The following is a 23,838-nucleotide window of genomic DNA, read 5'->3' as shown; positions in this document are numbered from 1 at the left end:
GTGAAGAACCAGTGACCTCTACATCTACAGAACGTGAAGAACCAGTGGCATCTAGATTTGTAGAACGTGAAGAACCAGTGGCATCTACATCTACAGAACGTGAAGAACCAGTGGCATCTACATCTGCAGAACGTGAAGAAGCAGTGGCATCTACATCTGCAGAACGTGAAGAACTAGTGGCATCTACATCTGCAGAACGTGAAGAACCAGTGGCATCTACATCTGCAGAACATGAAGAACCAGTGGCATCTACAGAACGTGAAGAACCAGTGGCATCTACATCTGCAGAACGTGAAGAACCAGTGGCATCTACATCTGCAGAACGTGAAGAACCAGTGGCATCTACATCTGCAGGACGCTAGGAACCAGTGGCATCTACATCTGCAGAACGTGAAGAACCAGTGGCATCTACATCTGCAGGATGTGAAGAACCAGTGGCATCTACATCTACAGAACGTGAAGAACCAGTGGCATCTACATCTGCAGAACGTGAAGAACCAGTGGCATCTACATCTGCAGAACGTAAAGACCCAGTGACATCTACATCTGCAGAACGTGAAGAACCAGTGACCTCTACATCTACAGAACGTGAAGAACCAGTGGCATCTAGATTTGTAGAACGTCAAGAACCAGTGGCATCTACATCTACAGAACGTGAAGAACCAGTGGCATCTACATCTGCAGAACGTGAAGAACTAGTGGCATCTACATCTGCAGAATGTGAAGAACCAGTGGCATCTACATCTACAGAACGTGAAGAACCAGTGACATCTACATCTGCAGAACGTGAAGAACCAGTGGCATCTACATCTGCAGAACGTGAAGAACCAGTGGCATCTACATCTGCAGGATGCGAAGAACCAGTGGCTTCTACATCTGCAGAACGTGAAGAACCAGTGGCATCTACATCTACAGAACGTGAAGAACCAGTGGCATCTATATCTGCAGAACGTGAAGAACCAGTGGCATCTACATCTGCAGAACGTAAAGACCCAGTGACATCTACATCTGCAGAACGTGAAGAACCAGTGATCTCTACATCTACAGAACGTGAAGAACCAGTGGCATCTCGATTTGTAGAATGTGAAGAACCAGTGGCATCTACATCTACAGAACGTGAAGAACCAGTGGCATCTACATCTGCAGAACGTGAAGAACGAGTGGCATCTACATCTGCAGAACGTGAAGAACCAGTGGCATCTACATCTGCAGAACATGAAGAACCAGTGGCATCTACATCTGCAGGACGTGAAGAACCAGTGGCATCTACATCTGCAGGACGCGAAGAACCAGTGGCATCTACATCTGCAGAACGCGAAGAACCAGTGGCATCTACATCTGCAGAACACAAAGAACCAGTGGCATCTACATCTGCAGAACGCGAAGAACCAGTGGCATCTACATCTGCAGAACGCAAAGAACCAGTGGCATCTACATCTGCAGAATGTGAAGAACCATTGGCATCAACATCCGCAGAACGTGAAGAACCAGTGGCATCTACATCCGCAGAACGTGAATAACCAGTGGCATCTACATCCGCAGAACGTGAAGACCCAGTGGCATCTACATCTGCAGAACGTGAAGAACCAGTGGCATCTACATCTGCAGAACGTGAAGAACCAGTGGCATCTACATCTGCAGAACGTGAAGAACCAGTGGCATCTACATCTGCAGAACGCAAAGAACCAGTGGCATCAACATCTGCAGAACGTGAAGAACCAGTGGCATCTACATCCGCAGAACGTGAATAACCAGTGGCATCTACATCCGCAGAACGTGAAGACCCAGTGGCATCTACATCTGCAGAACGTGAAGAACCAGTGGCATCTACATCTGCAGAACGTGAAGAACCAGTGGCATCTACATCCGCAGAACGTGAAGACCCAGTGGCATCTACATCTGCAGAACGTGAAGAACCAGTGGCATCTACATCTGCAGAACGTGAAGAACCAGTGGCATCTACATCTGCAGAACGTGAAGAACCAGTGACCTCTCCATCTACAGAATGTGAAGAACCAGTGGCATCTACATCTGCAGAACGTGAAGAACCAGTGGCATCTACATCTGCAGAACGTGAAGAACCAGTGACCTCTACATCTGCAGAACATGAAGAACCCAGTAGCATCTACACCTGCAGAACGTGAAGAACCAGTGGCATCTACATCTGCAGAACGTGAAGAACCAGTGACCTCTACATCTGCAGAACATGAAGAACCCAGTAGCATCTACACCTGCAGAACGTGAAGAACCAGTGGCATCTACATCTGCAGAATCTGAAGAACCGGTGGCATCTACATCTGCAGAACGTGAAGAACCAGTGGTATCTACATCTGCAGAACGTGAAGAACCAGTGACCTTTACATCTCCCGAACGTGAAGAACCAGTGGCATCTACATCTGCAGAACGTGAAGAACCAGTGGTATCTACATCTGCAGAACGTGAAGAACCAGTGACCTTTACATCTCCCGAACGTGAAGAACCAGTGGTATCTACATCTGCAGAACGTGAAGAACCAGTGACCTTTACATCTCCCGAACGTGAAGAACCAGTGGCATCTACATCTGCAGAACGTGAAGAACCAGTAGCATCTACATCTGCAAAACGTGAAGAACCAGTGGCATCTTCATCTGCTGGAGAATTTGCAACTTTTAAAGCCATTCCCCGTGTTTAGTGTACACGCCGTACAACACGTTTGGAATTGATAGGAGTAAAGTTGGACTTACAAACGGACCTCTGGAACGTAACTCGTCAGTAAGTAGAATAGTCCCTATATAGTAGTGAATTGTGTAGTGGTGTAGCGTGTGGGTGTATTGACGTGTAGTGTCGCGCGTAGTGTATTGTAGTGTATAGTGTTGTGTGTGGTGTAGAACGTACATAAGTTGAACTTCTTCTTTCGCACCGTACGTAGCCAACTGCGCCAATCGTTGGTGCTATACTTGTAACCTTTTTGTCTTTGTGTATAGGCGCAGCCAGTGATGGTGTGTTGCCTGCGCGTGTGCGCGTGTGTGCGCGTGTGCGTATGTGTGTGTGGGGAGCGGTAGTGTAGCGGTTAGCGCTACGCTGCGCTATGAACCTGGCGACCCGGGTTCGATTCCCGCTCACGGCCAACACCAGTGACGATTATCTGAACCTGTCCTGGGCCTGCCCTAGGTCCACTCGGCCTCAAATGTGTACCTGATGCCGTGTGTAGTGAACATCGCCACTGGGGGAGACAAAGGCGGCCTGGCGTGGTGCTGGCCACCCGCCCCCTCGTGCGCCGTAGCTGCTCGCTGACAGCACTTGCCCCTGCAGTCTGTCAAGGCTTCACGGGGGATCTTTGTCTTTGCGCGTGTGTGTGTGTGTGTGCCCGCACTTGTGCAGCACAACGTGATGGTGCTGGTGGCCGAGCTCTTCTGGTGGGTTGAGGTGGTGCAGCCGGACTTCGTGCAGCCACGAGTTGCACCTCCACTGCCCACCGACGGTAGTGCACCGCACCACGTCGCTCAGCGCCATCCCCTCCCTCGTTCACAACCACAACCACGCCGCTCTCATCTCGCTCTCCCGTCTCACTCTCCCCTCTCTCTCTCTCCCATCTTTCCCATCTCTCTCTCACATCTCACTCTCTCATCTCTCTCTCTCTCATCTCACTCTCCAATCTCTCTGTCCCATCTCACTCTCCTATCTCACTCTCCCCTCTCACTCTCTCCCATCTCACTCTCCCCTCTCTCTCTCATCTCCCTCTCTCATCTCACTCTCCCCTCTCACTCTCCCATCTTTCCCAGCTCACTCTCCCATCTCCCATCTCTATCTCCCATCTCACTCTCCCATCTCCAATCTCCCATCTCTCTCATCTCCCTCTCTCATCTCACTCTCCCATCTCTCTCTCCCATCTCTCTCTCCCATCTCTCTCTCCATCTCCACTCTCCCATCTCACTCTCCCATCTCCACTCTCCCATCTCACTCTCCCATCTCCACTCTCCCATCTCACTCTCCCATCTCTCTCTCCCATCTCTCTCTCCCATCTCTCTCTCCCATCTCTCTCTCCCATCTCACTCTCCCATCTCTCTCTCCCATCTCTCTCTCCCATCTCCTCTCTCTCATCTCACTCTCCCATCTCCTCTCTCCCATCTCTCTCCCCCATCTCTCTCTCCCATCTCTCTCTCCCATCTCTCTCCCATCTCTCTCTCCCATCTCTCTCTCCCATCTCTCTCTCCCATCTCTCTCTCCCATCTCTCTCCCATCTCTCTCTCTCCCATCTCTCTCTCTCTCCCTTCTCTCTCTCTCCCATCTCTCTCTCTCTCTCCCATCTCTCTCTCTCTCCCATCTCTCTCTCCCATCTCTCTCTCTCTCCCATCTCTCTCACTCTCCCATCTCTCTCTCCCATCTCACTCTCCCATCTCACTCTCCCATCTCTCTCTCCCATCTCTCTCTCCCATCTCTCTCTCCCATCTCTCTCTCTCCCATCTCCTCTCTCCCATCTCACTCTCCCATCTCTCTCTCCCAACTCTCTCTCCCATCTCACTTTCCCATCTCGCTCTCACATGCGCATCCCCTCTGATGCTGAGCTGTCCTCGGTTCTCCACGATCAGAATCAGATATTTCCATGTTTACTTTACCAGGTAAGGGCCCCCCACTGAGCGACTGTGTAGCTTTTTGTAAGAAGCGACTTGGGCCATCATAAAAATGACAGCAGCTAAAGCAAGTGGGCTTGATTATCATCATCGTCACTTGCAAATTTACATCGGCGAAAAATACTCTGAGCTCGTGACGTCGATTCTACGTGTGGGAGGGATAAACCGGAAGGGCTCTGAAGGAAAAAATAATAAATCCACGCGACCACGGGGAGAGAAACACGCAAACTCCAAATGTAACTAACTTTTTATTTGACCAGGTAAGGGTCCAAACTTAGCTATACAGAAGTGGCTTATCAGCATTGTCATCATCATCGTCATCGCGTGGAAATTTATAGCAGTCAAATTCTCCCAAACGTATGATTCTACAGACTCGTAGACACCCATACACCCACAGGGACCCATACTCATCGAGGCTCGCGCTTATCACTGAACTTTTTATTTTACCAGTAAAAAGTAAATAGTCTGATTCTGACAGTGGCGAGGATGGTGCAGTCGAAGGTGCTGTTTGTTCATTGCGATGGTGGCGATGGTGATGGTGGTGATGGTGATGACAACAGTGATGTTAGTGGTGCGGATGACGGTGATGTTGATCGTGCTGTTTGTTCGTCGCGATGATGATGGTGATGACAACAGTGATGTTAGTGGTGCGGATGATGGTGGTGTTGATGGTGCCGTTTGTTCATTGCGATGGTGGTGATGATGGTGGTGTTGATGGTGCCGTTCATTGCGATGGTGGCGATGGTGGTGGTGATGATGGTGATGACAACAGTGATGTTAGTGGTGTGGATGATGGTGGTGTTGATGGTGCCGTTTGTTCATTGCGATGGTGGCGATGGTTGCGGTTGTGATGATGACAGTGATGATGACAGTGATGATGACAGTGATGATGACAGTGATGATGACAGTGATATTACTGGTGCGGATGACGGTGGTGTTGATGTTGCTGTTCGATGGCGGCGATGGTGATGATGATGATGATGACGATGACGGTGGTGTTGTTAGTGGTGCGGACGGTGCAGTCGATTGGTGCCGTTCATTGAGATGGCGGTGGCGTGGCGATGATGACGACGACGGCGGCGGCGGCGGCATTAGCGGCGCGGGCGGTGCCGCCGACGGAGCCGCTGGCGCCGATTTCGACGGCGTCTCAAGGCGTCGGTTCCGCCGACGGTGGCGATGGTGGCGACGCGAAGCGGTTTTGTTTTCTTGGCGATGCCGTGAACCGGTCCCCCCCCCCCCCCACCTCCGCCCCTTCACCAGCGAGGAGCACAACCCCCAAGCTGATGCGTCCCCACGTGCCCATCTCCAACGCCACAAAGCGGAGCTTCCGTGCTCCCAGCAGCCCCCGAGCCTCGGCCCACATCTCCCACAGCAACCCCGACATCAGGTTGGGACGTGCGTTTCGTCGATCCCGGACGACGATTTCGGAGGGCAGCGTGTTGGCCCCCCCCCCACCCTCCCCCTCGCCCCCCCCCTCCACCCCCCACCCCCCCCTACCCCCCACCCCCCACCCCGGCCGCGGCCTCGTCATGGTCGGAAGGGCCAAGAGCGTTCCCGACGGCCGCGCTGGCGCGCCCCGAAAGCGCCGCGTGATGGCGGTGACCCACCACCGTCTCTTGTTCGACGGTTCGTCAAAAGTCGCGGCTGCTGGTGGTGCTGGTGGTGCTGGTGGTGGTGCTGGTGGTGGTGGTGCTGGTGGTGGTGGTGCTGGTGGTGGTGCTGGTGGTGGTGCTGGTGGTGGTACTGGTAGTGCTGGTTGTGGTGGTGCTGGTAGTGGTGGTGCTGCTGGTGGTGCTTGTGGTGGTATTGGTAGTGTTGGTAGTGGTGGTGCTGGTAGTGGTGGTGCTGGTGCTGGTGGTGGTGGTGCTGGTGGTGGTGCTGTTGGTGCTGGTGGTGCTGGTGCTGGTAGTGGTGGTGCTGCTGGTGGTGCTGGTACTGCTGGTGTTGGTGGTGCTTGTGGTTGTACTGGTAGTGCTGTTAGTGGTGGTGGTGGTGGTGGTGTTGGTGGTGGTGGTGCTGGTGGTGGTACTGGTGGTGCTGCTGGTGGTGCTGGTACTGCTGGTACTGCTGGTGTTGGTGGTGCTTGTGGTTGTACTGGTAGTGCTGGTGGTGGTGGTAGTGCTGGTGATGGTGCTGGTGGTGGTGCTGGTGGTGGTGCTGGTGGTGGGGCTGCTGGTGGTGGTTGTGCTGGTATTGGTGCTGGTGGTGGGGCTGGTACTACTGGTGGTGGGGCTGCTGCTGGTGGTGGTGGTGGTGCTGGTGGTGCTGCTGGTTGTGCTGGTCCTGGTGGTGCTGTTGCTCCCGTTGCCGCCGCCGCTGCTGCTGCGAGGTCGATCGCCGCAAGTTTGCCGTGGTGACGATGGTTGACGCATCGGCACCACCACCACCGCCACCGCCACCACCACCACCACCGCCACCACCACCACCGCCGTTGTCTTCGTGTGTCGCACCCTCAGCAAGGGCGGCGGCGGCGGCGGCGCCGGCGCCTCGTCGGGTCCCAGCCCGTCCCACCCGCTGCTGCCTCTCCGGCCGCGACAGCAGAGGCTGCCCGTGCAGGGCACCACGGGAGACGCTCCCGGTAACCCGCCCTCGCCTCGCACACACCGGGGGGCGGCGATGTGTGTCGGCGTTCGAGTCGCCGCCACCTCGGCCGGCCGCACTCGTAACGAATCGGCACGTTTTTGGTCACGTGACGCGGCCTCTAAGCCGGGTTCACTGGCCCGCGTCGGGGTTGTTGGCGGGCGTGACGACGTACACGGGGTGCGTTGGCACGATCTAACCCCAACTGCGCCCTGTTGTGGATGATATTGGTCGCGAGAGGCCACGTGTTCAAATCACCATCGTCATTTACACCACCACCATCATCATCCTAAACACAATGGCCACCGCCCACACCACCACCATCATCATCATTATTGCGTACGCAAGCAAAGACAAAGGCGGCCAGGACCACGCCCGGCCGCCTTTGTTTGCACGCCGCACCAGGTACTCATTTGAGGCTGAGCAAACCTTAGGGGGACGGTCCCCAGGACGGGTTAAATCATTCTCTCTCTGCACACGCGCTGGTGTCTGCATGAATCATAGTCATGGTAGACGGGGGGGGATCCCCCCTGTAGCCTTAACAGACCGTTGGGGCAAGTGCTGCTAGCGAGCGGCAGCAGCAGCAGCAGCACCTATCAAGTGCCGGCACGGTACACCACGCCCGGCCCGCCTTTGTCTCCCCCAGTGGCGGTGTTTGCTAGCGCCATCTAACCAAGGTGCTCATTTGAGGCCGAGTCGACCTAGAGGGAGACCCAGGAACCGCTTCCGACGGCTCCCCCCGCTCTACGAACCCGGCGACCCGGGTTCGATTCCCGCTCGCGGCCAACACCGGTGACGATTATCTGAACCGGTCCCGGGCCTCCCCTCGGTCGACTCGGCCTCAGAAATTAGTACCTGGTGTAGCGGTGTGTAGTAAACATCGCCACTGGGGGAGACAAAGGCGGTCGGGCGTGGTGCTGGCCACCCAACAACCTCGTGTGCCACAGTGCCGGCCTTCATAGGTGCTGCTCGCTAACAGCACTTACCCCTACAGTCTGTGAAGGCTATGCGGGGGATCTTTGTGTGCGTGTGTGGAGGACTGCCTCACGTACGGGCCCGTGCGGAACGGCCACATTCCCGTGTCCTCATTGCTCGGCGTTCTCCACTTCCCCCCGTGGGTGCCTTGACTCTCCGCTTCCTTTGCCCTGTGTCTCCGTGTGTGTCCCCCCGTGTACTCCCCACGTGCACCTGCACGTCCGTGCCCCTCTGTCTCCCCCGTGTCCCCCCACGTGCACCTGCACGTCCGTGCCCCTCTGTGCCCCCCGTGTCCACAGCAGTGCCCCCGCTGTTCCGCTCCAACTCCCTGACGCGTGTGGACGGCTCCCCGAAGCGCGGCTCCGTCATCGCATGGCCCGAGAGGAGGCAGAGGTGGGAGTGTGCGCACGTGTGTGTGTGTGCACGTGTGTGTGTGTGTGTGTGCACGTGTGTGTGTGTGTGTGTGCACGTGTGTGTGTGTGCGTGCGTGCACCTGCGTGTGCGCACGTGTGTGTGTGTGCACGTGTGTGTGTGTGTGCACGTGTGTGCGTGTGCATGTGTGTGTGTGTGCACGTGTGTGTGTGCGTGTGCACGTGTGTGTGTGTGTGCACCTGTGTGTGTGTGCACGTGTGTGTGTGCACCTGTGTGTGTGTGTGTGTGCACGTGTCTGTGTGTGTGCACGTGTGTGTGTGCGTGCACCTGTGTGTGTGCGTGCACGTGTGTGTGTGTGTGTGCACCTGTGTGTGTGTGTGCACGTGTGTGTGCACGTGTGTGCGCACGTGTGTGCGCACGTGTGTGCGCACGTGTGTGTGTGTGCATGTGTATGTGTGTGCATGTGTGTGTGTGTGCATGTGCACCTGTGTGTGTGCACGTGTGTGTGTGCACCTGTGTGTGTGCACGTGTGTGTGCATCTGATTGTGTATGCACGTGTGTGTGTGCACGTGATTGCGTGTACGCGTGTTTGTTGAGGAGCCTCATTAAGGACGCTGCCACTGGGCAGTTGGAGGCGGCCGCCTTTCCAGTGACAGCAGAGGGCGGAGGAGCGACGCTCACAACAACGAGCGGAGTGCCGGGCGGATAAAACCCAGCCAGTTCGGCTCAGTTGGGGGCGCAGGTGGCGCATCGGCCAGCCAGCTCAGTCAGTCAACCCATGGTACCACCTGGGTCTGCCCCGTGACCTCCTGCCAGCCTGATAGCCTCAAAGTGCGCCTGGCACAAACGCCGTGGTGACATCACCGCCACTTAGTGGCCAATGGCGGTTGTTGTTGTTGTTGTTGTTCGCGCGCGTGTGTGTCCATTCAAATGTGCTGCTCGGCGATCCTGTGAGTTGAATCGTCCCGAGTCAATTCGGGAACCCGTTCTCTCGTCTCACTTGTACCGCCTCGTCTGTATTGTTCGTGCTGTTTCGTGCCGGGGAGTTTGGCGTAATGATCCGGGAAATCGGAGCCGTTGTTGTTGTTGTTCCGGCACTCCCGGATCTTGTCACGAAGACGCTTGACGCAGTTTCAAGTGTGCTGCGTGGTGTACAGGAGGTGTTAACTTCCTCGCCTGGTCTGCAGGAGGTCGTGGGTTCGATCCCCGACCCTGACGATGCCTGCTGCTGCTGCTGTATATTTGGAGTCTGCGTCTCTCTCTCATCATCATCAGCACGGTGGCTAGGAGATGTTAACTACCTCGCCTGGTCTACAGGAGGTCGTAGTTTCGATCCCGACCCTGATGCCTGCTGCTGCTGCTGTATATTTGGATTTTGCATGTCTCTCCCCGTGGTCATGTGGATTTTACTCCAGGTCCTCCGGTTTACCCCCCCCCCCCCACATTTAGAATCTACATCGCGTATTTAGAGTATTTGGCTGCTATAAACTCCCATGTGATGATGATGACAATGGTGATAAGCCACGTGGTAGAGCTGCTCTAATTTGTGATGGCCAGGTTCAGGGCTTCTGAACAAAGCGCTACACAGCAGCTAAGTGGAGCCTTACAGCTGGTAAAATAAAAAGTTTAGTTTTAGTATGGGTCTCCATGAGTATGGGTCTCTATGGATCTCGATGAGTGGGTATGGGTCTCTATGGGGCTTGGGTCTGTTTGAGTGGTTCTCGATGGGTGTGGGTCTCTATGGGTTTCTGTGGGTCTCTTGAGTATGGGTCTCTGTGGGTCCCTTTGAGTATGGGTCTCTATGGGTCTCTATGAGTATGGGTATGGGTCTTTATGGGTCTGGGTCTCTTTAAGTGGTTCTCGGTGGGTGTGGGTCTCTATGGGTTTCTGTGGGTCTCTGAGTATTGGTCTCTGTGTATTGGTCTCTGTGGGTCCCTTTGAGTATGGGTCTCTGGGTCTCGATGAGTATGGGTATGGGTCTGGGTCTCATTGAGTGGTTCTCGATGGTTCTCGATGAGTGTGGGTCTCTATGGGTTTCTGTGGGTCTCTGAGTATTGGTCTCTGTGGGTCCCTTTGAGTATGGGTCTCGATGAGTATGGGTCTGGGTCTCATTGAGTGGTTCTCGATGGTTCTCGATGGGTGTGGGTCTCTATGGGTTTCTGTGGGTCTCTGAGTATGGGTCTCTATAAGTATGGATTTCTGTGAGTATGGGTCTCGATGAGTCTCTCTGAGTCTGTAGAAATACGCGTTTAGATGATTTGGCGGCTGCTGTAAATCTCCACATGATGATGATGATGATGAGTCGCTTGGTTGAGCTGCTGCCGTTTGTGGTGACAGAGAGCCACGCAGGAGATTGGGGCCCTTAGCCTGCTAGTTATTTCTTATTCTCGGTTCTTTCGGCAAAGTCACGGAAATAGAAAATAAAATAGATGAAATAAAAAAATATTAAACGTATTTAAAATTTTACCCAAGAAAACTGTTTTTAATAAAAAGAATAAAATTGGCAATTTATTATTTTTCATCGATTTTATTTCATTCTTCTTATGTTATTTTCTATCTACCTGACTTTAACCCGAAAGAGCCAAGAATGTGAATTCCTGCAGTCGCGAAAGTTCTAAAGTCAAAATGTAACAATTTCTTGTTCATTTGAATTATAAATGTATTTAAATTCCCGCTTCGGTTTAACCCCCCCCCGCCCGCCCCATCACCACCACCAGGCCCCTGTCTCAGCCGGTGGCCGCCGGGCCGGCGGGGCCGGCGGGGCCCTGCGGCACCGTTGGCGGCGGCGACGAGGGGGACGCCGACTCGCTGGGGCTGGCGCGGTCGGTGAGCGGGGACAGCCTGGCGTCCGCTACGCCGGTGCAGAGCTTCGGCCCGGCACCGGCCCGGCACACGCCCTCCGCCGGTAGGCACGCGGCGCTGAGCCGCCCCCACCGCCCACCCCCCCCCCCCCCCGTGATTGTTGCGGTTGTTGTCGGGGGGGGGGGTTGTGGTGGTTGTGGATGTTGTTGTTGTGGTCTCGTTTTGGATGTCTTGTTGTGGTGGTGGTGGTTGTTGTTGGTATTGGTCGGTTGTGGTGGTTGTGATTGTGTTGTTCTGGTTTGTCGTTGGTGGTTGTGGCGGTTGTGGATGTGTTGTTCTGGTTTGTCGTTGGTGGTTGTGGCGGTTGTGGATGTGTTGTTCTGGTTTGTCGTTGGTGGTTGTGGCGGTTGTGGATGTGTTGTTCTGGTTGTTGTTGGGGGTGGTGGTTGTGGACGTTTTGTTGTGGTTGTTGTTGGGGGTGGTGGTTGTGGACGTTTTGTTGTGGTTGTTGTTGGGGGGTGGTGGTTGTGGACGTTTTGTTCTGGTTGTTGTTGGGGGTGGTGGTTGTGGACGTTTTGTTCTGGTTGTTGTTTGGGGTGGTGGTGGTTGTGGATGTGTTGTTCTGGTTGTTGTTGGGGGTGGTGGTGGTTGTGGATGTGTTGTTCTGGTTGTTGTTGGGGGTTGTGGTGGTTGTGATTGTGTTGTTCTGGTTGTTGTTGGGGGTTGTGGTGGTTGTGATTGTGTTGTTCTGGTTGTTGTTGGGGGTGGTGGTGGTTGTGGATGTGTTGTTCTGGTTGTTGTTGGGGGTGGTGGTGGTTGTGGATATGTTGTTCTGGTTGTTGTTGGGGGTGGTGGTGGTTGTGGATATGTTGTTCTGGTTGTTGTTGGGGGTTGTGGTGGTTGTGATTGTGTTGTTCTGGTTGTTGTTGGGGGTGGTGGTTGTGGACGTTTTGTTGTGGTTGTTGTTGGGGGTGGTGGTTGTGGGCGTTTTGTTGTGGTTGATGTTGGGGGTTGTGGTGGTTGTTGTGGTCGTTTTGGATGTCCGGTTGTGGTGGTTGTGGATATGTTGTTCTGGTTGTTGTTGGGGGTGATGGTGGTTGTGGATATGTTGTTCTGGTTGTTGTTGGGGGTGGTGGTTGTGGACGTTTTGTTGTGGTTGTTGTTGGGGGTGGTGGTTGTGGGCGTTTTGTTGTGGTTGATGTTGGGGGGTTGTTGTGGATGTCCGGCTGGTGCCTTCACACTCCCTCCCTCTCCTCCCTCCCTCCCTCTCCTCCCTCCCTCTCCTCCCCTCCCTCTCCCTCCCTCCCTCCCTCTCCTCCCTCTCATCCCTCCTCTCCTCCCTCTTATCCCTCCTCTCCTCCCTCCCTCTCCTCCCTCCCTCTCCTCCCTCCCTCTCCTCCCTCTCCTCCCCTCCCTCTCCTCCCTCCCTCCAGGTCTGCCGACGCGCTCGTCGCTGCTGGCGCGTGTGCAGATGGAGCCGCGCGACGAAGACTACGACGACGATGACGACGACGACGACGAAGACGGCGGCGGCGGCGCCGACGACGCGGGCGACGACGCCGAACTCGCCGCCATCGTCGGCTCGGGCGACGCCGGCGTCTTCCGGCGCTACGGGCGCTCGCCGGCGCACCACCGCGCCGCCGCGGCCGCGGCCGTGGCCGCGGGCCCGCCGCCCATGCGGGAACCCCTCATCCCCGCCGTCACCCGGCCAGCCAAGGAGCGCGCCGCCGCGGTCGGCAAGGCGGAGGAGTCGGGCGAAACGCCGGCGCGCGGACGCGGCGGCGGCGGCGGCGGCGGCGTCGCCAGGAGGCCCGGCACGGCCAAGGCGGCGCCGTCGCCGCCGCCGCCGCCGCCCGAGGTCGGCTTCTTCCTGCACTCGCCGCCGGCGTCGCGCTGCGGCGACCGCGACGCCGGCGGCGGCGAGCGGGGCAAGGGGGCGCGCCGGGAGCCCTCGCCGGACGGCACTGGCGGCAGCCACGGGGACGTCGCCTCCGTCAAGGGTGAGGCGGTGGGGGGGTGGGAGGGTGGTGGTGGTGGGGGGGGGGCACAGTTAATCACCGTCCGGCCAATCAACCGGCGCCGTTCACCGCGACCGGCCAGGTTGCGCTCGGCGCTGCGGAGCTCTCGGCGCCGCCGCCGCCGCCGCCCTAACGCTGGCGCCCGCCCCTCCGCCGTGCGTGCGAGCAGAGGACAGCCTCTCGGACCCCGAGGAGTCGAGCAAGCTGGGCGAGGAGCTCACGGTGAAGGAGTGCCCGGGCAAGGAGGAGCCGCGCGTCGCCCGCGGCTCCGCCGGCGCCAGCCCCAGGAGCCCCAGGAGCCTCAGCGCCAGCCCCAGCGCCAGCCCGGCGCCGAGCAGCGCGACGGGCGACAGCAACACGTCGTCCGCCCGCCTCACCAGCTTCGCCGAGCGCAAGCTGCGGCGCTTCAACAGCGCGGAGGCCGGCGGCGCCGGTGCCGGCGGCGGCGGCGGCACGTTCCCGCGCCGCGCCAGCAGCAGCAGCAGCTCCCAGCGGACGACGCCCGAGGGCTCCGAGAGCGTGGCCGCGCCGCCCCCGGCGTCGTCGTCGTCGTCCGCGGCGTGGCCCCGCGCCTACGAGGAACGCGACGAGGAGGAGGAGGCGGCGGAGGCGGCGGAGGCGGCGGAGGCGGCGGAGGCGGCGGAGGCGGCGGAGGCGGAGGGGGGCGGCAGGCGCCCGGCGGCGGCGCCGGCGTCGCCGTCGGACGCCCGGCGCGCCCAGCGCGAGGGCCGGCTGGCGGCGGAGATGGTGCAGCTGCGCCTGCGGCTGGAGGAGAAGCGGCGAGCCATCGAGGCGCAGAAGCGGCGCATGGAGGCGCTGTGCGCGCGCCAGCGGGAGCGCGCCGGCAAGGCGGCCTTCCTGCACGTGGTGCGCAAGGCGCACGGAGCCCCCGGCGGCGGCGGCGGCGCCGGGGGCGCCGGCGCCGTCGTCGTCGTCGGGCGCTCGCTGCACGAGGTAGGAGCGGGTGGGGGGGGGGGGGGCGGGGCGTCTCCTCCGCGTTACACAATCTAAATGTTTGTTCAACAGCGGAGAAGTCCGATGAGCCGCGAAGCTCTTTGCGTTCGGTCCTGCGGCGGTAGCGGCGGTAGCGGCGGTAGCGGCGGTAGCGGCGGTAGCGGCAGCCTGCTGGCAGCTCGTAGCTCTGCTGGCACCCTGGCCCACCCACCCCCTCGTGTGCCGTGCCGGCCTTCGTAGGTGCTGCTGCTGCTGCTGCTTCTTGCTACTAGCGGGGGCGTCACTGTCTTTAGGAATAGGTTTTACCCTTTTAACTGGCACAAAAACTGACACTTTCATTCAAGGCATCATGTTTGAAATAACCACAACACAAGCAGTCAAAATGCAAACAAAAAAGACAACTCTGATAATACTCTTTGGTTCTATTCGGTAAGGTCACGTAGGTAAAAAAATAAAACAACGAAAATCAACGACGTTTCGGCCACAACACAAGCGGCCATCATCAGGTGAAGGGACCAGGCTGTCTAGAAGACTGCGCTGGAGTGAAACAGAGGCAAGCTCAGACTACGACCTTTAAGCTGTGTGAGAGGGATTAAGGTGCCTCGACAAAGGAATTAGCGTAAAAATTAGCATTTGATTGGCGGACTTATCATGAAGAAAAGCTGTCTCGGGTGTGGACCAATCAAATTCAAGGACAGTGCCAATATTATTATCAGAGTTGTCTTTTTTGTTTGCATTTTGACTGCTTGTGTTGTGGTTATTGCAAACATGATGCCTTGAATAAAGGTGTCAGTTTTTGTGCCAGTTAAAAGGGTAAAACCTATTCCTATATCTTGTTACTGGCAAAGGAGGTCTCATAATGTCTTTGTTTACGTGACGATGATGGAGCCTTTGTCTTTGTTTACGTGACGATGATGGCGTCTTTGTCTACGTGACGATGATGGCGTCTTTGTCTACGTGACGATGATGGAGCCTTTGTCTTTGTCTACGTGACGATGATGGAGCCTTTGTCTTTGTCTGCGTGACGATGATGGCGTCTTTGTTTACGTGACGATGATGGCGTCTTTGTTTACGTGACGATGATGGCGTCTTTGTCTTTGTTTACGTGACGATGATGGCGTCTTTGTCTTTGTCTACGTGATGATGATGGCGTCTTTGTCTTTGTCTACGTGACGATGATGGAGCCTTTGTCTTTGTTTACGTGACGATGATGGCGTCTTTGTTTACGTGACGATGATGGAGTCTTTGTCTTTGTTTACGTGACGATGATGGCGTCTTTGTTTACGTGACGATGATGGAGCCTTTGTCTTTGTTTACGTGACGATGATGGCGTCTTTGTCTACGTGACGATGATGGCGTCTTTGTCTTTGTTTACGTGACGATGATGGCGTCTTTGTCTTTGTTTACGTGACGATGATGGAGTCTTTGTTTACGTGACGATGATGGCGTCTTTGTTTACGTGACGATGATGGCGCCTTTGTCTTTGTCTACGTGACGATGATGGAACCTTTGTCTTTGTCTACGTGACGATGATGGCGTCTTTGTTTACGTGACGATGATGGCGTCTTTGTTTACGTGACGATGATGGAGTCTTTGTTTACGTGACGATGATGGAGTCTTTGTTTACATGACGATGATGGCGTCTTTGTCTTTGTTTACATGACGATGATGGAGCCTTTGTCTTTGTTTACGTGACGATGATGGAGCCTTTGTCTTTGTTTACGTGACGATGATGGAGCCTTTGTCTTTGTTTACGTGACGATGATGGAGCCTTTGTCTTTGTTTACGTGACGATGATGGAGCCTTTGTCTTTGTTTACGTGACGATGATGGAGTCTTTGTCTTTGTTTACGTGACGATGATGGCGTCTTTGTCTACGTGACGATGATGGAGCCTTTGTCTTTGTCTACGTGACGATGATGGCGTCTTTGTCTACGTGACGATGATGGAGTCTTTGTCTACGTGACGATGATGGAGCCTTTGTCTTTGTCTACGTGACGATGATGGAGTCTTTGTCTACGTGACGATGATGGCGTCTTTGTTTACGTGACGATGATGGAGTCTTTGTCTACGTGACGATGATGGAGTCTTTGTTTACGTGACGATGATGGAGTCTTTGTCTACGTGACGATGATGGAGTCTTTGTCTACGTGACGATGATGGAGTCTTTGTCTTTGTTTACGTGACGATGATGGCGTCTTTGTCTACGTGACGATGATGGCGTCTTTGTCTTTGTTTACTTGACGATGATGGCGTCTTTGTCTACGTGACGATGATGGAGTCTTTGTCTACGTGACGATGATGGCGTCTTTGTCTACGTGACGATGATGGAGTCTTTGTCTACGTGACGATGATGGCGTCTTTGTCTACGTGACGATGATGGAGCCTTTGTCTACGTGACGATGATGGCGTCTTTGTCTACGTGACGATGATGGAGCCTTTGTCTACGTGACGATGATGGGTGGCACAGGAGCGCCCGTCGAAGGAGGAGACCACCAGCTCCAGGAAGATGCAGCTGGAGTCTCGCCGCGAGACGCGGGGCAGCGGCGACGAGTGTGACGAGCGCGGCGATGGCGGCGGCGACGACGGCGACGGCGACGGCGGCGGCGGCGACGACGACGGCGTGGTGCCGAGAACGCCGCGCCACGCCGGCTCGTGCCGCGACCCCGACCCCGCCAAGCTCACCGAGCTCGAGATCCGGCGGAACATGGCCGCGCTGCGTCAGCGCTGGCTCCGGGAACGGACGCCGCCGCCGCCGCTGACAGCCCGCGGGCCCGGCAAGGCCGCGGCGTCGGCGTCGGCGTCGGCGCGGCAGCAGCGGCGGCGGCGGCGGGACGAGGAGGAGGAAGGGGAGTTCGTGGCGGCGGTGGCGGCGGCGATGGCGGAGCGGGACGAGGAGGGGGAGGAGGAGGAGGACGAGGAGATGGAGGAGGCGGCGACGGTAGCGGACGGCGCGCCCGAGTACAACCGCTCCATCGAGAAGCTCAACGAGACGCTGTGCGTCCTGCAGCTGGAGATGCAGCGGCTGTCGCAGCAGCAGGAGGTGCTGCTCAGCCTGCCGGCGCTGTCGGCCGCGGCGGCCGCCGCCGCGGCCGCCCCGCAGCAGCAGCAGCAGCAGCAGCGGACGGGCCGGCGCGGTGCACCACCGTCGCCGGTGCAAACCGGGGATGGAGGTGCGCGAGTGTGTGCCTGCTCGTGTTGATGTGTGTGTGTGTTGCTGTGTGTTGCTGTGTGTTGCTGTGTGCGCGTGTTGGTGTGTGTGTTGATGTGTGTGTTGTTGTGTGTTGCTGTGTGTGTTGCTGTGCGCTCGTGTTGGTGTGTGTGTGTTGCTGTGTGTTGCTGTGTGCGCGTGTTGGTGTGTGTGTTGCTGCGTGTGTTGCTGTGTTTAACTCGTGGTTTAGTGGTAATTAATTGAAGGTGGAGGGGTTACCAGCCCCTTGCACCCATCCAGAGCCCCCGTTTAGCCCCTGTGGTGGACACATATGCCATGAGGGGAGGAGCCAATCAAAATTGGACCTCCCCCCACAGCACTGTCCACGACAGAGTTGCCCGTCCAGCACCGCGAGGAGGTAGGGGGTTGTTTTTTGCCGGTTTGCAGATTTGCTGAGCATTTCTGTGAGGTCCTGGGGGAGGGAAAATCCCTCAGCCAGGAAAACATCGTGGCCAAAGTGAGGATGACCCTGCTGAGGCTGCGGTGCCTCAAATATTGGAAGAAGTCACCCCCTGTGAGTGGCTGGCTGAGGTGCCATCTGTTGAGGAAGTACTGAAGGCGATCCGGAGTCTGAGACCAGGAAAGGCAGCGGGCAGAGATGATCTCCCAAGCGAAATGCTGAGGGAGGGCAGCGTTTTTGCACAGACTGCCCTATATGACATCATAACAACAGTCTGGACCACTGGACGGGTTCCGCAGGATTGGAAGGATGCCCTAGTGGTCCCCCTATTTAAGAAGGGGGACCGCACAGACTGTAACAACTACAGGTGCATCTCACTCCTCAGTGTGCCGGGAAAGGTCCTGGCAAGGATTATTCAGCATCGCCTTGCCAGGCACGCTGAGGAGAGGCTTGCGGAGCCCCAATGCGGTTTCAGGATAGGGCGGTCCTGCACAGATGCCATATTTTCTGTCCGTCTGCTGCAGCAGAGGTGTAGGGAATTCCAACAAGACCTACATCTCTGTCTTCTTTGGTTCTTTCGGTAAAGTCACGTAGAATGAGAATAAAATAATAAATTGATAAAATAAAATAACCCAATAATATTCTCACGACGTTTCGGCCACAACACAAGCGGCCTTCATCAGGTGAAGGGACGAGACTGTCTGGTAGGACAGCGCTGGAGTGAAAGAGCCACGTTCAGATCACGGCCTTTAAGCTGTGTGAGAGGAACAAAGCGCCTTGACAAAGGAATTAGCATATAATTTAGCATTGAAATGGCTGAATGATTAGCTTGTGACTGGTCACAGAAATAGTTATGTTAAAAGTTAAAGCATACACATCCGCCGAGGCACCCCTTGACAATGGAATTAGCATAGAATTTAGCATTGAAATAGCTGAGTGATTAGCTTGTAACTGCTCACAGAAATAGCTACGTTAAAGTCAGACCATACACATTCACCGAGGCACTTAGTACAAATCAAACAGGAGAATTTAGCATTGAAATAACTAGGAGAATTTAGCATTGAAATAACTGAGTGATTAGCTAGTGACTGGTCACAGAAATGACTGTTGAAGTCAAGGCCTACACATCTGAGCTATTCACAGTACTATATAGTGAACCAATAAAAACTAAAATATAAATTACCTTAATGTTATCAATAAACTCTATATTCTCCAATCAGCTAAGCTACCAACAATAAGTCGTTATATATCACAATGCTATATGGCGAAAAAATGGGTGGATTCTTACCCTCAACTTTAGCACCACGGATAGCTACGGGCCCCGTTCAGACGGACGAGTTCGTCCATGGTCGGAACAGAGGAGGGGGAGAGAGACAGCTGCGAGGCCCTAGTATACTCCATGTTGTAAAACCATACCATTAACCGTGGTGTGAGAGGTATTAAGAGGCAATGCTGGCGAAAGAGCTGCGGTCTGAAGGTCATCGTAAAAATACAATTAATTAAGAACAGAAATGATTTAAAACATCTTTCCAGTGGTTACTAAGCCAGAATCCATCTTCTCGGTTGAAATTGTCTCTGTGCTTGTATATGTGAATGGCCTCATGAACGAATCTCTCATGGTAGCCGGTTGGTTTGCAAAGAACCTCCGTCTTGGAGAAGTCAATGTCATGTGAGCCCACTGAATTATAACAGTGATCTGCCACGGCAGAGGAGTTTGTCCTACCGTGTTTCAAGTCTGCTTTATGTTCGCGGATGCGGTCCGAGATATGTCTTTTGGTTTCTCCAATGTAGCTACTACCACAGAGGCACTTTAGTTTGTAAACGCCCGGGTACTGTATGTCTGGAACAGCATCTATTACAGATGGAACTAAATCACGGATTTTATGTACTGTGTTGAATCGGACCTGGATCTTGTGTTTATTCAGGATTTTGGAGATCTTTTTAGTGACCCCTGCAATGTAGGGTAAGGTGATGGTTTTGAGTGGCTCCACAAGAGGATCCTTCTTCATGACTGGAGTGATGGCTTTGCGGATTGTGTAGTCGGAGTAGCCATTAGCCCTGAGAGCCTGGTGGACGTGCTTGAGTTCACTGGTAATGTGTTCCTGGTCGGAAATGCATTGGGCTCTTTGGTATAGAGTCTTGATGAGGGAGTTCTTCTGGGATGGATGGTGGTGGGAATCCGGTTTCAAGTAAGCATCTGTATGGGTAGCTTTCCTGTAGACAGAGTGGCTCATTGAACCATCATGTCTCCTTTTAATTAAGACATCCAAAAAGGGTAGTTTGCCATCTTTTTCGACCTCCATGGTAAATCTGATGGCTGGGTGTATGGAATTGATGTGGTCGCGGAATTGGTCTAGAGCAGGCTGGCCATGTGGCCAGATGACAAAGGTGTCATCAACGTACCTCTTCCATAAGGTCGGGCGTAGAGTGGCAGTCTGGATGGCGTCAGTTTCAAATTTTTCCATGAATACGTTGGCTACAACCGGAGATAGGGGGGAGCCCATTGGGGTGCCCTCAGTTTGTTTGTAGAAAGTTCCATTCCAGGTGAAGTATGTGTTGTTTAAGCAATGTCTCACCAGGGGGGGTACATCAGTATGCAGTCCTTGATGAACCAGGTCTTCAATGATAGCGATGGTGTCAGGTACCAGGACATTGGTGAACAAGGACACCACATCAAAACTGACAAGCAGGTCGTTTGGGGACAGGGAAATGCCTTTGATTGTCGATACCAGGTGAGTAGAATTTAGTACCGCAGAGGTGGTTTTTCCAGTGAAAGGTCGCAGTATATCAGCAAGAAAACGTGCCAGTTTGTAGGTGGGGGAGCTGATAGTAGAGACGATGGGACGAAGGGGTGTATCTTCTTTGTGTATCTTTGGAAGGCCATATAATCTTGGTGGTCTGGCAGCAGAGGGTTTCAACGAGAACTGTTTGATCTCATCAATTAATGCTGTTGAATCAGAGATGATTTTGTTCGTTTTGGTGACCAGGCTGTTGGTGGGATCTCTTTTTATTTTTGTATAGCTGCCATCGTTGAGTAGTTCTTGAATTTTGTTGTTATATTCTGTTTTGTCCATGATGACAGTGGCATTGCCTTTGTCGGCTGAGAGGACGACAATATCATCCCTCTTTTTTAATTGAGATAATTCAAAACGTTCGTCTTTGCTGATGTTGCTGGGTGGCAACTTAGCGTTTTTGAGGGTTGCAGCGATTTCAGATCTTGCTACGTCTGCAGAGATGTGACTCAAGCCCTTGAGTGCAACGTCGACATGGGCAATGATATTATTAACCGGTAAGTGTCTCGGTGTGACAGCAAAGTTTAGACCTTTAGCTAAAACGGATTTCAGACCATCAGAAATGGAACTGTTACTGCGATTAATTACGACTTTGTTGACGTCTACCTTTTCGGTGTGTGGATCCGATTTTTTGCTGGAGAGGTGATTGAATTTGGAAATCAAATTGTCCCTTCATTTGTTCGACATAGTGGCAGCAGAAGAGGTAGTCATATTGTCTACATGTTCCCAATCCGATGTAGACATTGTTGCTGTCAATTTTAAGTGTGATTTGTAGAGTGTCTTGTCTAACTGATCGAGTTCGGTGCGTGTAAGTCTGATTTTTTTCCGAGATAAGAGCGAAGCTAGTTCTAGCTAGAATTCGTTTTGCATTGAGAGAATTTGCAACAGCAGAGGTTAGTGTAAATGCGGTTGGTATTACCTTAGAGTCGCGGCATCTCTTCAGAAAGGTGAGAGACTCGATTAGTTGAGCCTTCTTATCCCGAAGTCTGTTGAATGATCTTAAGGATGTGTGGAATCCCTCCCCGTAGAGGCGGTTAAATTTCGATTTAAAGCTTTCGTGACTGCAATGATTCATCTTCTTTGGTTCTTTCGGTAAAGTCACGTAGAATGAGAATAAAATAATAAATTGATAAAATAAAATAACACAATAATATTCTCACGACGTTTCGGCCACAACACAAGCGGCCTTCATCAGGTGAAGGGACGAGACTGTCTGGTAGGACAGCGCTGGAGTGAAAGAGCCACGTTCAGATCACGGCCTTTAAGCTGTGTGAGAGGAACAAAGCGCCTTGACAAAGGAATTAGCATATAATTTAGCATTGAAATGGCTGAATGATTAGCTTGTGACTGGTCACAGAAATAGTTGTGTTAAAAGTTAAAGCATACACATCCGCAGAGGCACCCCTTGACAATGGAATTAGCATTGGGGCCTTACCATCAACCCCACCAAAACTAAGCATCTGCCTGGGTATTTTGTACCATCGGACACTCCACCCCCACAACTCCCAATCGGTGATGGGGCAGTTGTGGAGAGAGTGGAGAGTTTCCCATACCTGGGCAGTGTGCTTATGACTGGCTCCAGTTTAACAGCAGAGGTCTCACTCCGAATCAGTCGAGCGGCAATATCTTTTCATCGGTTGCGTAACGCTGTGTGGAAGCTACCTGGTCTGTCGCTCCGCACTAAGCTTCAGGTCTTCTCGGCCACGGTCATTCCCTCCCTTCTCTACGCTTGCAAAACGTGGACCCCACTAATGGAACATCTTCGCCGGTTAGCAACATTTAGGCTGGCCTGCCTACGATCCATCCTGGGTTTAACCAGACTGGATTGTGTGAGGAGCTCACACAATCCAGTCTGATCCACCGCGTCACCGCGTTGCTTCCTCGCCCTCGCCCGACGCCCTCGCTTGTTGCCGCAGGCGCCGTCTCCTCGCAGCGGGTGGCGCCGGGCGGCCGCCGCGGGCCCGCCGCGGCCGCCGCGGCCGCCGCCAAATCGTGGCCACGGGGCGTGCGGCCGCAGGAGCTGAAGCTCCAGGGCGAGGCCGGCGGCCGTCCCCACCACCACCACCACCACCACGGCCCGGCTTCGGCGTCGCCCGTCGCCAGCCCCCACCAGCAGCAGCAGCAGCAGGGGGCCGGCGGGCACGGCCGCCCGCCGGCCACGCCGCCCCCGCCGTCGCCGCGCGTCATGTCGCCCCCGCAGGACGTGGACAGCCTCCCGCACCTGCGGCGCGTCGGCAGGGCCGCCCGGCCCGCCCCGGCCGAGCCCTTCCGCTTGCACGACGAGGGCAACGCTCGGCGCGGTCCCGGCAAAGACGGCGGCGGCGGCGGCGGCGGCGGCAGGCCCCGCTCGCTGGACTTGTCGGACGGCGCGGGCCGAGCGATGGAGGAGGAGGAGGAGGAGGAGGTCGGCCGCGGTTATTACGGCGACGGCGGTGTTGGCGATGAGGTGGAGGAGGAGGAGGGGGAGGGGGGGGAAGCGGGGAGGGAGACGGACGGGGAACCGAGGAACCGGTCGACGCTCATCGAGGTCGACCTCGCCGAGCTGACGGTGGCCGAGCTCGAGGGGTTGGTGGGCGCCGGCGGTGGCGCCGGCGACTCGGAGCAGCTGGACCTGTCGGGGGACATCCCCGGCCTGGGATTCTTCTACAAGGTGCGTTGGAGGCAGCCGCGACGGCGGTGAGCGTGAGAGGGGTGAGCGTGAGTGTGAGAGTGAGTGTGTGAGTGAGTGAGTGTATGAGTGAGTGAGTGAGTGTATGAGTTAGTGTGCGAGCGAGAGAGGGGGGTGAGTGTTTGAGTGAGTTAGTGAGTTTATGAGTGAGTGAGTGAGTGTATGAGTGAGTGTATGATGTATGAGTGAGTGTATGGGTGTATTAGTGAGAGAGTGAGTGTATTAGTGAGAGAGTGAGTGTATGAGTGAGTGAGTGTATGAGTGAGTGTGTGAGTGTGTGAGTGAGTGTATGAGTGTGTGAGTGGATGAGTGTATGAGTGTATGAGTGTGTGAGTGTATGAGTGAGTGTATGAGTGAGCGAGCGAGCGAGAGAGAGCGTCTTTGACTGTGAGCGTCACTCGGAGCGCGGGGACAGCGAGCGTGCCTTGGTCGGTCCTTGGTGATGTCCCGCTCCCTC

The 23,838-nt window shown here is 55.0% G+C and overlaps 1 protein-coding gene across 6 annotated transcripts in view; it reads left to right on the top strand.

Annotated features, from left to right (window-relative positions):
* Nucleotides 1-23,838, top strand: part of LOC116958207 (calmodulin-regulated spectrin-associated protein 1) — a 296,794-nt gene that overhangs the window by 261,029 nt on the left and 11,927 nt on the right. For 5 of the 6 annotated variants that reach the window (XM_076056050.1, XM_076056049.1, XM_076056051.1 and 2 more), the window contains 9 exons: nucleotides 3,361-3,460; nucleotides 5,871-5,997; nucleotides 7,067-7,188; nucleotides 8,465-8,558; nucleotides 11,255-11,442; nucleotides 12,773-13,339; nucleotides 13,527-14,311; nucleotides 16,781-17,483; nucleotides 22,630-23,363. In XM_076056050.1, coding sequence (XP_075912165.1) covers nucleotides 3,361-3,460; nucleotides 5,871-5,997; nucleotides 7,067-7,188; nucleotides 8,465-8,558; nucleotides 11,255-11,442; nucleotides 12,773-13,339; nucleotides 13,527-14,311; nucleotides 16,781-17,483; nucleotides 22,630-23,363 — 3,420 coding nt within the window. The remainder of the gene's footprint in view (nucleotides 1-3,360; nucleotides 3,461-5,870; nucleotides 5,998-7,066; nucleotides 7,189-8,464; nucleotides 8,559-11,254; nucleotides 11,443-12,772; nucleotides 13,340-13,526; nucleotides 14,312-16,780; nucleotides 17,484-22,629; nucleotides 23,364-23,838) is intronic. The other variant, XM_076056052.1, reaches the window with a different exon arrangement.

The sequence above is a fragment of the Petromyzon marinus genome, chromosome 74 (genome assembly GCF_048934315.1).
Source record: "Petromyzon marinus isolate PM22_M1 ecotype Great Lakes invasive population chromosome 74, UKy_Petmar_22M1.pri1.0, whole genome shotgun sequence".
Lineage (NCBI taxonomy): Eukaryota > Metazoa > Chordata > Hyperoartia > Petromyzontiformes > Petromyzontidae > Petromyzon > Petromyzon marinus.
This window is presented reverse-complemented; position numbering and strand designations above follow the sequence as displayed.